This window comes from Pongo abelii, chromosome 12 (assembly GCF_028885655.2).
Source record: "Pongo abelii isolate AG06213 chromosome 12, NHGRI_mPonAbe1-v2.0_pri, whole genome shotgun sequence".
NCBI classification, from domain to species: domain Eukaryota; kingdom Metazoa; phylum Chordata; class Mammalia; order Primates; family Hominidae; genus Pongo; species Pongo abelii.
Genome location: NC_071997.2, coordinates 107,956,143 through 107,969,651, shown reverse-complemented (window position 1 = coordinate 107,969,651; position 13,509 = coordinate 107,956,143). Strand labels below are relative to the sequence as shown.

The 13,509-nt window shown below is 58.1% G+C and overlaps 1 protein-coding gene across 8 annotated transcripts in view; it reads right to left on the bottom strand.

Annotated features, from left to right (window-relative positions):
* The window catches only part of ADCY3 (adenylate cyclase 3), a 102,472-nt gene that overhangs the window by 10,741 nt on the left and 78,222 nt on the right, over positions 1-13,509 (bottom strand). For all 8 annotated transcript variants that reach the window (XM_054548291.2, XM_063713748.1, XM_063713749.1 and 5 more), the window contains exons 4-13: positions 13,076-13,206; positions 12,372-12,483; positions 12,075-12,202; positions 10,694-10,852; positions 9,320-9,497; positions 7,823-7,951; positions 5,704-5,846; positions 5,392-5,553; positions 1,606-1,693; positions 641-757 (exon numbers count right to left, since the gene is read on the bottom strand). In XM_054548291.2, the coding sequence (XP_054404266.1) occupies positions 641-757; positions 1,606-1,693; positions 5,392-5,553; positions 5,704-5,846; positions 7,823-7,951; positions 9,320-9,497; positions 10,694-10,852; positions 12,075-12,202; positions 12,372-12,483; positions 13,076-13,206 (1,347 nt within the window). The remainder of the gene's footprint in view (positions 1-640; positions 758-1,605; positions 1,694-5,391; positions 5,554-5,703; positions 5,847-7,822; positions 7,952-9,319; positions 9,498-10,693; positions 10,853-12,074; positions 12,203-12,371; positions 12,484-13,075; positions 13,207-13,509) is intronic.

The following is a 13,509-nucleotide window of genomic DNA, read 5'->3' as shown; positions in this document are numbered from 1 at the left end:
TCTGTTGCCCAGGCTGGAGTGCAGCGGCTCAATCTCGGCTCACTGCAACCTCCGCCTCCTGGGTTCAAGCGATTCTACTGCCTCAGCTTCCCAAGTAGCTGGGATTACAGGTGTGCACCAGTATGCCTGGCTAATTTTTGTATTCTTAGTAGAGATGGGGTTTCACCATGTTGGCCAGGCTGGTTTCGAACTCCTGACCTCGTGATCCGCCCGCCTCAGCCTCCCAAAGTGCTGGGATTACAGGCGTGAGCCACCGCGCCCAACCAATTACCCTTTTTAAGAGTTAGTTTCTCCCTATGAAACTGCAGATACTGGTACAACTGCTCAAGACTTTTTCACAGATTAAATGAATCAACATACATAAGGTACCTAGCACAGGCCCGGGCACATGGAACTGTGCTCTCAGACTCTGGGAGAGGAGCTTCGAGGAAACAAGTCCATCCCAGAGGCTCCCTGGATGACAGGGACAAGACTCCTTCCACTAGGTGGGGATGATGTGTTTGGGAACCTAAGAGCCACTCCAAAGCTACATGACGGTGGAGGGATGGACTGAGAAACTGCTTGTTTCTGTTGACCCAAACAGAAGCCCTCCTCCACTGAGAACAGGGGCGTCCCTTCAACAAGGACAGCAGGAGCTCACCATGTCCACGACATTTGCCATCACAAGGATGAAGATGGCGAGCATGGCCCAGGTGTTCCTGGCCCAGCGGGTCCGGTCAATCCAAGTCGAGAAGGCCACAAGCTTCTTAGGAAAGGCCTAGAAGGAACGGAATTTCAAGGGCCATGAGCCTTTTGCCAGCCCTTTCTCCTGCAGACGTGACTGACAGCAACTCAGGCTGCTCCCGTATTCCAGTCCCAGGAGCCTCAAAAGGGGCTCTGCCTGGGAGTCACCCGACAGCTGACCAAGGGGCAGAGCTGAGAAGAGGGCGTGGGAGTTCTGACGCCGTGTTGGACCTCCTCGATGTGCCTGTGCAACAGCACAGCCTCCAGGTCGCAGCCCTTTCCACAGCAGACGTGGTGACGAGGTGAGGCCAGGGCAGGAACAGTTTTCAGGGCTGCTCGTCTCTGGCCAGCTACTGCCTGTCCTGGCTCCAAGTGACCTGGCGAGCCACCTGTCAGATTCATGTTCCTAAACACTGCTTTACCTTTGTCATTCTGATAAAAAAAAAAACTCTGCCTGGTACCTCAGTGCCTTACAGGAGAAAGTTTTAATCCCTTTAGTCTGGCTTCTAAGGGCCTTCACCATCAGGGCCAACCCACCTTCCAGCTGGCCCTCCACTGCTTCTCTACCCAGGTTTCTGTTTACCCAGACTCTGCCGTACTCATGCGTGCTGCAACGCCACGGCCCAACAAGGCCCACCACGGCCCAGCCGTGGCCCACCACAGCCCACTATGGCCCAGCCACGGCCTGCCACAGCCTGGTGGCCCAGCCAGAGGGAGTGCTCTGCTGATGGTGAATGAATGGATGGGCAAGTGCCTGGACCATCCTAACAGAGGAGTGTCTGCCTGTCAGATTTGACAGAATAACTCCATCACTGCCCAGTTTTACAGGGAATGCCACTCACTTCCACAGGCTTCTGAGCTCAGTAGAAAAGTGCCTCTTACCCGGGGAAAGATGGCAGCCAGGGAGCAGATGGTCAGGATGAGGAGCAGAATCTCCCCCACCACGAAGGTCACATAGTTTGTCATTAGCCTGTGACAGAGAGAAGACAATTGGGAGGGGCCAGAGGGGACAGTGAGATAGGGTGAGGGGCTAGGAGAGGAAGGGACGGGGATGGGGGCAGGGGGCAGGGGGCAGGGGGCAGGGGATAGGAGGCAGGGGATGGGGGCAGGGGGCAGGGGATGGGGACAGGGGGCAGGGGATGGGGACAGGGGGCAGGGGATGGGGGCGGGGGGGCAGGGGATAGGGGGCGGGGGGGCAGGGGATGGGGGCAGGGGGCAGGGGATGGGGCAGGGGATGGGGACAGAGGGGGCGGGGGGGCAGGGGCCAGGGGGCAGGGGCCAGGGAGGCCTCTCAGCACAGCACAAGCCTGTGCCTGTGCCTGTACAGCTACACGTGGTGCCAGGGAATTGCTGCTGCCTGCCGTGCAGAACAGGACAAAGGCCCTGATGAGACGGGCCGCCAGCTGAGTGCTGGCCTGGGAGCGGGCCACTCTCCAGCTGCAGCTGCTGCCTGGGACATTTCCCAGAGAGGGAACAACTCACAGGTGGCCTGGGCACAGCCCAGGATAAACTTGGGCAGGGATCTTAGGAATGCGCCCTTGCCATGTCGCTGTGCCGAAAGGACAGAGCACGGAGCAGCATCGCTCCCTTGCTGCCAGGGGCTGCTAAGAGTCCGCCTGTGACAGCTGCCCCCAGCTTCACAGTGGACACACTCTTAACACATCCACCTTAACCTGACAACTCCCGGAAACCTGTTCTCCATACTGTCTGCTCACACCCATTCCCGTTTAACCCCTCCCTGGAAGGTGTCCTTGCCAAGAGCCCCAGAAGCCTCCTGGTAGCTAAATCCACGTCCCATTTTCAGTCACCGCTCACCCCTCCTTAAGACACTTTTCTCGCTTGGTTTCTTGAGTCCTTTTCTGTCTCTGCATCTGGACACGCTGCCTTGAGCTCAGCAAGTCTCGTGTTGCAGCACAGCCTGCATGCTGGCGATGCCAGATTCACGTCTCCAACCCCACCTGCCCTTCGAACTCCAGATCATGGACGCTGGCCTCCTTGGCTTGTGGGCATTGCAAACTTCACATGTCCCAAACCAAACTCCTGATGTTTGCCTCTCCACTCTCATCTTGCCACCTCATCCCCATCTTGGTTAATGGCACTCCTGTCCTGCCAGTTGCTCAGATCAGAAGCCCAGGAGACATCCTCAACTCCACACTCATGCCCCACAGCCAGTCTGCCAGCAAATCCTGTCAGCCCTGTCTCCAAAATACATTCAGCATCTATCCGTCAATCCAGAAAACTCAGAATCCAACCACTGATCCTCCTCTATCCTCGGCCTGGCCTGGCCCCACAGTGGCTTGTCTGGGCCACTGTTTGGTCTCCTCTGGTGTCACTGCTCCCGCTGTGCTCACTAAGCGCTGTTCTCAGCAGGAGTGAGCCTCTCCAGGCATATGTCACAACAGGGGACTCCTCTGCTCCCTCGTTGTGGCAGCCTCCTGTGTTAAGGGTGGAAGCTGGCACCCTGCAGTGGCGTCTAGGAGGCCCCACGTCTGAGCTGGACTCCTGCTACTCTTCCTGTGGCCCCTGTTCCCGCTGCGATGCCTCCTCACTGTGCCTCCAGGGGCCAGGCCACTCCAGCCTTAGCACCTCTGTCCAAAGCAGGTGTCCCCCAGATAGGAGAAGGCTCGCCCCTCACCTGCTTCCAGGCGTTACTGAAATATTACCCTGCCAGCAAGTGCTGCTCTGATCATCCCACATCAAAATGCAAACAAAACAAAACAAAGCTCCCCAGCAGCATACCCGCCTCCCTTCCTTGCCTTCCCTGTGTCTGCAGTACTTACTCCCGCATGGATGCATATTTTAATTGTTTAATTGCTTTTGCCTATAGCTTCCCCTACCAGAACCCAAGTTTCACGAGAGCAGGGGTTTGTGTATGCCGCATCGCTGCCATCGCCTCAGCCCTTGATCCCCACGCATGAAGCAGACAACAAATCAATACTTATGGAATGAGTGAATTTGAGCCTCACCACAGTCCTGAGTGTCAGCTAGGGCAGGGGTTGTTCTCCTCATTTCTCAGATGAGGAGACAGATGCTGCCGGAGCCTGCAGTGGCCTGCACAGGGTCACACACCCACAACCTTAGATGGTGTGACCCAGCCCAAGGCTCCTGACAAACTGTGATCCCAGCAGGGTTCCAGACCCCTCCTCTGTGATCCCAGCGGGGTTCCAGACCCCTCCCCTCTGTGATCCCAGCGGGGTTCCAGACCCCTCCCCTCTGTGATCCCAGCGGGGTTCCAGACCCCTCCCCTCTGTGATCCCAGCGGGGTTCCAGACCCCTCCCCTCTGTGATCCCAGCGGGGTTCCAGACCCCTCCCCTCTGTGATCCCAGCGGGGTTCCAGACCCCTCCCCTCTGTGATCCCAGCGGGGTTCCAGACCCCTCCCCTCTGTGATCCCAGCGGGGTTCCAGACCCCTCCCCTCTGTGATCCCAGCGGGGTTCCAGACCCCTCCCCTCTGTGATCCCAGCGGGGTTCCAGACCCCTCCCCTCTGTGATCCCAGCGGGGTTCCAGACCCCTCCCCTCTGTGATCCCAGCGGGGTTCCAGACCCCTCCCCTCTGTGATCCCAGCGGGGTTCCAGACCCCTCCCCTCTGTGATCCCAGCGGGGTTCCAGACCCCTCCCCTCTGTGATCCCAGCGGGGTTCCAGACCCCTCCCCTCTGTGATCCCAGCGGGGTTCCAGACCCCTCCTCTGTGATCCCAGCGGGGTTCCAGACCCCTCCTCTGTGATCCCAGCGGGGTTCCAGACCCCTCCTCTGTGATCCCAGCGGGGTTCCAGACCCCTCCTCTGTGATCCCAGCGGGGTTCCAGACCCCTCCTCTGTGATCCCAGCGGGGTTCCAGACCCCTCCTCTGTGATCCCAGCGGGGTTCCAGACCCCTCCTCTGTGATCCCAGCGGGGTTCCAGACCCCTCCTCTGTGATCCCAGCGGGGTTCCAGACCCCTCCTCTGTGATCCCAGCGGGGTTCCAGACCCCTCCTCTGTGATCCCAGCGGGGTTCCAGACCCCTCCTCTGTGATCCCAGCGGGGTTCCAGACCCCTCCTCTGTGATCCCAGCGGGGTTCCAGACCCCTCCTCTGTGATCCCAGTGGGATCCCAGACCCCTCCTCTGTGATCGGGGAATCCCCGATTGGCTGAGGGGGGGAAAAAGGGAGAACAAGAGAGTGGTCGTCACCGTCACACAGGGCTTCACCAGCTGGGGACTCCAGGAGGCCCCACCTTGCCCTGGAGGACCTACTGCTGTGTTAGAGAAGGCATCAGTCTGTGCCCACAGCCTAAAGTCTATCTTTACCAAGATGAGCCAAGAAAGGGGCCAGGTCAGCCTTGGTGACTGAGACTGAGGCAGTGTCCCCATCTTTGTCCCAAGAATCAGTGTGGGCCCATCCAGCCAAGGTCTCCAGCCTTCTGGAGGCCTCTGTCCCTCAGTTCTCTTGATCCTGGCCAGATCCCCATTCTGACGCTAGGACTGCCCCAAAATGCGGGGTGGGGAAAAGGAAGGAAGCCCAGGGTGCTGTCTAGCACTCCTGGGGCCTGTAGGGGCTGTCCCAGTGGGGGTCAGGGAGCAGAGACTGGCTTGCTCCCCAGTGTCAGGCTCCCGCTGAGACACCTGCCCCCCCACGCCTGGCACCACCGCAGCCGAGGAAACTCGCGGCCCTCCCCCGCCCCTCCCTCACCAGGGGTCGATGAGTATCTCGACCAGGGCCGTGCAGAGCAGGACGACACAGGAGCAGCTGAAGGCAGCCCCACTCTGCTTCTCCTTCTCCACCGAGTAGCGGGTTTCCATCTCGGGGTCCATGAACCGCATGGACAAGAGGAAGGTGTTTCTCTTCTTTACTCTGCAGTGGGAACAAGCCCCATGAATCCCAAATGCCACATCTGCCTCGGCCTAGCGGGGCGGGGGCCGTATTTGGGATGCCCGGTTTCCTGAATCCCTCATCAGGGCCCGGGAGGAGCAGTGGGCCTGGATGCCTCCGGGTGGCGCTTACACTTGGGCAGACTCTCGCTCGAGCAGGGCCTCGTTGAGCAGCTGGTTGAGCTCGTGCTCATCTTCAGAGGCGTCCACCACTCGGTCAGCCAGGTCCTGCAGGCGCAGCCTCCGGCGTGGGTTGGGGAATGAGGGGTTGTCGGCCTGTGAGCCAGGGAGGCAGCGTGAGTGGGGCAGATGGGACAGAGTGGCGAGGAGGAGCTGGGAAACATGGAGGTGGAGGAGGAAAGGAACAAAAGAGGGCATACTCGGAGGACCAATCCCTCCAGCTCTAAAATCCCTTTCTGGGAAGTCTTCCCCATGCTCTCATGTGGCTCTATGTGGCCTGGGTCTACACCCAAAGCTCCAGTCCTTCCTGGCTCCCTGGGCCCCCACCAGAGCTCTGCAGGGAGGGTCCGCTAATGACAGCATTGTAGGGAGCAGCCCCTGGCTCCTGAGCAGGAGACCTGTAATCAGAGACAGCTGCTGGGCTGGGGCCGTCCTGGCACTTCCTGCTGTATTGATGTGGGGGCCATATATATCGGCAGCCGGGGGGCATGAATGGCTCCCAACTCTAGGGCTTCAGGGAACTGTTAAAGGAACTCACATCTGGCTCATTTGGAAAGGAAGATCTGAGGGGGAAAGTGATGGGAGAGAAAAGAATGTCCTCATCACTAGAGGGCTGACAAGGGGCGGGTAGGTGGAGCTGGGGCACCCACTACCATTTGATTCCCAGTTCCAAAGAAAAAGTATCAACTCCAAAAACAGGAATCCTGGCTGTGATGACCCAGCCATCAGTCTGAATAATCACTGAGACCGGCTGAGAGCTGTCTGAACGGGTTCAACAGTGCATCTGGGAGCCACAGTCCCTGGGGCCGGGCGCGGTGACTCACACCTGTCATCCCAGCACTCTGAGAGGCTGAGGTGGGTGGATCACTTGAGGTCAGGAGTTTGAGACCAGACTGGCCAATATAGTGAAACCCCATCTTTACTAAAAATACAAAAATTAGCCATGCATGGTGGTGCACACCTGTAATCCCAGCTACTTGGGAGGCTGAGGCAGGAGAATCTCTTGCACCCGGGAGGCGGAGGTTGCAGTGAGCCAAGATCGTGCCACTGCACTCCAGCCTGGACGACAGTGTGACTCCACCTCAAAAAAAAAAAAAAAGACTCCCTGGTCTTAAGCACAGGCACAGGTGTGCCACTGGTTGACAGTCTGACCCCAGATAATGTTTCCCCAGCCACATCTTCCCCTTCTGTAAAATCACGTGGATGGTCTGTGGCAGCAGCGGGAACCTGTTCCTGAAGCAGATCCGGGAGCAGCATGGCCCTGGCTGAGGGTCAGGGCCCGAAAAATCACAGGCTGCTAAAGCTGTATCTGTGTCCTCCTTGCTAGTGAGTGCCTTGAGTCTGGACCCCCACTTTCTATCAAGAAAACTGCAATAAGGAAAAGTTACTGAATGTTGGGGGACTCGAGAAAAACCTAATTTACCCTGAGCCCCGTCTACCCTCTTCTTGTTCTACAGTATCTGCTCTAATGGCACCAGGGCCAGCTCTCCTGTCCCCCTCACGCAGTGAGCCTGGCAGCCCGAGCAGGGCAGACATCCCATCTCTGCAGCACTGACCTCCATCAGTGAACGTGCTCCAGACGCCCTGCAGTCAGGGACCAGTTCTGGGTGCTCCCTAAGAGGCACCCTGCACTCTGGGACAGCATGCTAATTCCTCGCCTTTGGGGGCTAAGGAAATATCCCATCTTGCATGGAACTTGTGGGGCTTGAACCTAGCCAGAGGGGTGAGTCCAGGTCTGAAATCTCACTTCCAAAATGGTCTCAGATCCTATACAATTTTCCATGGATGTCCTCTCAAATCTACAGGATTCCAGGCCATCAGAGCTACAAAGGCCTCCGAGCTGAGCACCTCTTTTGACCTTACTCACCCCGACATGTAACTAATGAGGAGACAGTGGGGTTTTGCGGGGCTGGAGGAGTGACCTGCCCATGGTTACAGTGCTAAGCAGGAGCAGGTCCTGGGTGGTGGCCAGGTCTCCCCAGCACAGGACTCCTGCTGCAGGAACGTATTGCTTCCTGGTGCCTGCCCGCATCTGGCCCTCAGTGACCCCCTGCCCTGAGCCCTGCACATACCTGGGCATCCTGCTCCTCGGGCTTCTCTGACATGGACCCGCTGCTGTGGGCACTCCCATTGGGCTCCTTGGTCTCAATGAGGGCAGGGGAGCTGGACTTTGAGGAAACTGGCGCTCCATTGGGCAGGGCCTAGAGGAAAAAAGAGCTCAGCTATGATCTGGGCATGGGATGAGAGTGGCGCAGACAGGGCTGGAAGTGACAAGAGTGTGGGAGGCGGTGGGATTAGAGGGCAATCCGAGGCCCCACAGAACTTGCTTGTGGATTGCAAAGTGAGGCGTCAAGGATGACTTCAGACTTTTTGTTCTGAGCAATTGTTAATAAAAGGATGGAACTGCCATTAGCTGAGATGGGAAGACCGAGGGAGAGCAGGTTTTGGAGTGGGAAGGAGGGCAGGAGCTTTGGGCAGGTGGCATTTAAGATACCTATTATATGTACAAATGGAGACGTACAAGTGGCTGTATGTTGAGTGCAAGGAAGCCACTGGGGCTGGAGATACAAATCTGGGAGTTGTCAGAGACGGCCTTTAACACTGGATGAGACTGACATCGAGGTTAGAATCAACAGGGAGTATCAGCCTTCACTCCGGCAGCCTCACCAGAGTGGGCTTTGCTTTAGCCATAATTAGGCAAAGCCTCAGCCATAGAGCAGTCTCAAATGACACGACTTCCCTGACAGCCACCAAGCTCCTTAATTCCAAGTCTTGTTAGATGGACTCTCATAACTGGAGGAAAGGGTTTTGACATGAGAGATTACAAAAAATAAGACAACCTCCAGATTCAGCAGGGGATGGTAAAGGGATCCATTTCTGCAACAGCTGCTGGTGGTTTCTAATCAGACTGACAGGAGGTGTTTGGGGGTTGGTGGACAGACCTGGGGAAGCTGCTGAGTGCTTCAGGTCTGTAGATATTCAGGGGATCCCACACAAAGACCAGAGGGCAGGCCCACAGGATGCTCGATTGCAAGCTTGTTCAACCCGCAGTATTTTTTGTTTGGCCTAAGACAATTCTTCTTCTTCCAATGTGGCCCAGGGAAGCCAAAAGATTAGACACCCCTGCTCTATTACTTCTATCTCATTCCTCCCTCATTTCCACTCGGAAACCTTCCTGGCCTTGGTCCTCCTCCCCCATGACCGGTCACCCCACCCCCACCCTCCTCTCTGAGCCTCTCCCTGAGCATCACTCACTTCCTCCGTGCAGGAGACCCTGAGCCCCAACCCAGCTGCTCTCCTGGGCGCCACCGACACATCTCCAGTGCCTCCCTTCTGGATGTGGTCTTGGGATATGCTTCAGTCACCTCCACTGCAACCTGCCATGAATTCCACTCACCGTCTCCCCCAGAAACCAGCTCTCCCTTGGGAAGGGTGCCAGCCTGCCGCTCGCCTCTCACAGCCAGCCACCACTGGGTCCTGCCACCTCTTCTGCAATCTTTCCTTAATCTCCTCCTTTCCAACCCCCTAATCCGGGGGTGGGGTGGGGTGGGGTGGGGTGGGGAACTCACCGAGCCATTGAGGCCATTCTGGGTGGCTATTTTCTTCACCTCTGGCTTGGAGGCAATGATGAGGTAGGTTTCAATACCCTTCTCTTCTAGGTAATCACAGCGGCTGCCCCCATCGCCTGGCTCCACATCAAACTCCCCTTTCAGGCAGTCCATGGTGCTCTGGGAGATGTGCACGCGCCTGGATTGCAGAGAGAGAGGGGCCCTGAGCGTCAGCCAGAGGCGGCCCTCACACCCCCAGGGGACAGTCCACGGACCACGGCTGCACCGGCTGCTGCTCAGCCCCGTGTCTCTCGGGCATATGGGGCAGAGGCCACGTGGAGGCAGTTCTGCCACTAGCTAGCTGTGTGGGCCACTAACTAGCCGTGTGGGCCGTATGGCGCTTACTCCCATCTCAGCCTCAGTTTCGGAGCCACGACACAGGAGTACAATCTTTCTTCAATCTTTGATCCACTGTGAAGTGGATCAAATGCGGTAAGGAATTTTTTTTTGTTTGAGACAGAGTCTTGTTCTGTTGCCCAGGATGGAGTGCAGTGGCGCGATCTTGGCTCACTGCAACCTCCGCCTCCCGGGTTCAAGCAATTCTCTTGCCTCAGCCTCCAGAGTAGCTGAGATTACAGGTGCACACCACCACACCCGGCTAATTCTGTATTTTTAGTAGAGATGGGGTTTCGCCATGTTGGTCAGGCTGGTCTCAAACTCTTGACCTCAGGTGATCCACCCACCTCGGCCTCCCAAAGTGCTGGGATTACAGGCGTGAGCCACAAGATCCAATTATCCCCCACCTTGCACGTTTCTCAGTTGCAACCCCTGCTGCCAAGGGATAATAAAACCAGTTTCTGAGGAGTCACCACTGAGGGCAAGAATCCTAAATGCCACTGAAGGAAGCTCCCTGGCCCAGGTGGGGAAGGCTGGGCTGATCCTCCCTCAGCCTTGCCCTGCTAAAGACAGGGCCTCCATTATCCTGTAAAGGAGCTCAAGTAAGACGTGTAATGGCACTGCGACCTGCAAAACATTGCCTCCGAGCCCGCTAGCTGATGACTGCTCATTATTCTCCCTTTGGGGAGACCTGGGCTCTGGCGTAAGGAGAGCTGGCATAGCCCCCTAAGTGGGTAAAGGGGAGGCAGCCCCCTAAGTGGGTAAAGGGGACAGGAGGACAGGCTACTGCAGGGTCCAGGCAGGAGAAGCCACATCCAACATCAGGCCCAAAGAGGCTTCACCCCAAGGCAGGTCAGAACGGCCTTAGCCAGGGCAAGACCAGGAGGAATGCTGTTCCGGGGTGGTAGGGGGGCCTTCTCTGAGGCCCCCTGTCCCTCATCAGTCCTCAGACGGTCCCCTCCCCAGTCCTCAGACCTGCCCCCTTGGAATGGCACTCACCCAGGGATGCCGCCGGCCTCCATCTTGTTGGCTACAGTGACATCAGTCGACCACACGTCATACTGCCAGCGCTTCTGGCCCAGGACGCCCCCCAGCACGGTGCCCGTGTGCACCCCCACACGCATGTCCACCCCAGTCTTGGTCTTCTCCCGCACATACCTGCCAGGTACACACAGAAAGGAGGGTCAGGGTGTGGCCTTCACGAGGCGGCCAGCTGCCCCTGCAGGAGAAATTCATCGTGGGCCTCTTCCCCTCCACAAGAGGGGGGCCTGGCAAGGTCCCCACAGCTCGGTGTTGGGTTGGGGGTAAGGCAGGCCAGGGCCAGCCCAGAGTCAGGCATCACAGGCCAGCAGGACCAGGGCAACAAGCGACTTTCCTCCCTATCCCCACTTCCCAAGGGGCCTCAGTTTCTCTCTGCCAATTACTCTTTCATTCATTCGTGCAGTTAATATTTCACTGAGCATCAAGTATGTGCCAGGCACGTTCAAAGTGCTGCAGACACAGAGGTGAAGAAAATAGCCGTGAACAGCCCCTTGCCTGAACGTGTCTGACAGGGCAGGGAGAGGATGTTAGAGTTCCTGGACTACCACCCCTGGGGTAAAGGCCACACTGCTTTCTTTCCAGAGCAATACTAGACGGGCTTTAACCTGGAAGATGGTAAAAATGCAAAGCCGCCCCCTCGGAGAAGGGGGTAAAGAGCGGGCAACTTCCTGGACTCCATCCCATGGGGGAGGGGCCTCGGCAGGAGCTTCCCTTTCCGTGTCGGTGCCTGATGTCACCCCGGGTCCCGCAGAAGCTGGAAGTCAACCAGAGGGACTGCCCATCCGAGAGCTGCAAGCCCACTTGGAGCAGGGGCAAGAGTAGGGGACAGTGAGGGCAGGAGAGTTTGCCTCCCTCACAGCCTAGGCTGGAGCACAGAGGCCGGGGTGGGCTCCAGCCCCATCCCTGAGCCCCTCTGCCAGGGGCTTACAGTCACTGCATCATGAGATAGAGAGGGCAGTGTCTTCGGGGGGTCATGGTGAGAAAACACAGAGGAGAGATGGGGGGCTCCTGTGGGGGTCCCAGCAAGTGTGAGGAGGTGTGAGGAAATTCACAACTGCAACTTCCAGCAAAAAGAGAATACGTGGACTAAGGCTGGAAAAGTGTGCCCCACAGGCTGGGGGAGCCTCGCAGGTCCCCTGGGCTGTGAGGAAGGTAAGTCACATCCCAGCTTCTAGAGTGGGGGTCTGCGCCGCCCATCAACCAGCGCTGTGTCCCAGTCTCTGCTTCCAGCAGATCCCCCACCCAGGGGCCATGGCCAGCGTGGAAGACCTGCTTCTCCCTGGGTCCAGGGCTGGGGCCCTTGCTCTGGGAGCCTCCCTCCCAGAGGCATCCCACTTACGAGATGGCCTCCACCATGGCCAGCCCCATGAGGATGGAGCAGACGGCGTGGTCCTCCCGGTAGTCAGGCAAGCCGCAGATGCAGTAGTAGCAGTCCCCCAGGATCTTAATCCGCAGCTGGTGGTATTTCTGAAAGGGGAGGGCCTGGCCTGTGCTCCAGCCCCTCCTCAGTGAGGGAGGAGTGGCCAAGAAAGCAGGGGAAGGACAGTGGGAGAAAATCATGGGGCCGGGGATGGGGGCCAGGCACAGGCCATAAGGGCAGGCCCCGCTGGAGAGCCAGGCGGGGCCAGGGACTTACAGCTGCCAGCTTGTCAAAGCGGGCAAAGAGCTCGTTGAGCAGCTTCACGAGCTCCTGGGCACTGCAGGCAGAAGACAGCTGGGTAAAGCCCACGATGTCAGCAAAGAGGATGCTGCACGAGGAAGGAACCGTGGGGGTGATGCTTCAGGCAGCAAGGTGTACCCGACCCCACTGCCAGCTCCCTCTCCAACCCACAGGGCAGCCAGGCTCAGGGCGGGAGAAGGTCCTCCCTCACACTCCCCAGACAGTGAGACCCTGGCCCTTCCAGGTAAAGTCAGGGCTCTGACCCTGCACTTGTCCTAGTGGACTTCCCCCTGCAGGCCTCCCTCCCTGTCGTGCCTGGGGACCACCCCACACTGCCCACTCCTGCCCGGGCTGAACTCATCCTTCTTCCTAGAATCACAGGTCAGGGCTCTAGCCCCAGTGCTGGCCCTGAACAGCTGGGTGATCTCACTCACAGGAGTCCCTTCCCCGCTCTGGGTGATATCTGTTCTATGATGGGGTTGGACCAAGCAGCCTAGAGCACACTGTAGCTTAAACACCTGCTGGCAGCTTCTCCCGCCAGGCTGATGAATGCTGTGGGGAGCCTTGCTTCTAGTCCCTGGATAAACCTCTTGAAGCCCATAGCACCTAGTGGGTCCCGCAAAGATGCAGCCCTCCACGGCCTGCTCTGCCATCAGAGGCCGCACCCCGGGCCGGCGTACCTGACATTCTCGTGGCGGTACATGTACATGGTGTTGAACTGCTGCTGATCCTTCTGGCTCTCGTCTTTCTTCATGTCTTTCAGCATCTCGTCAGCCACGTGCTTGGGCAGGATGGAAAGCATGAGGTTCTCCTGTGAGGGGCAGGAGAGGGTCAGAGGCAAAGGTAGGGCCTGCTAGGGACAAGTTCAGATACTTCTGGGAAGAAATGCCCCGATCCCGGCAAGAAACGTGAGCCGGGAACCATGCTGCCCTCCAGAGAGACCTCACAGATATGCCTCGGGAGCAGCCAGGGGTCTGGGACAGGCAGCTTCTGGCCCTGACAAGGCTGAGGGTGGCGATGGCTCCTTCAGAGCAACTGAGGGGAGCCAGAAACGCAGTGAAGCATCCCAAACGTGGCTCTGTACTCAGCATCCTTGTGCCACAAGAAGCGCAAC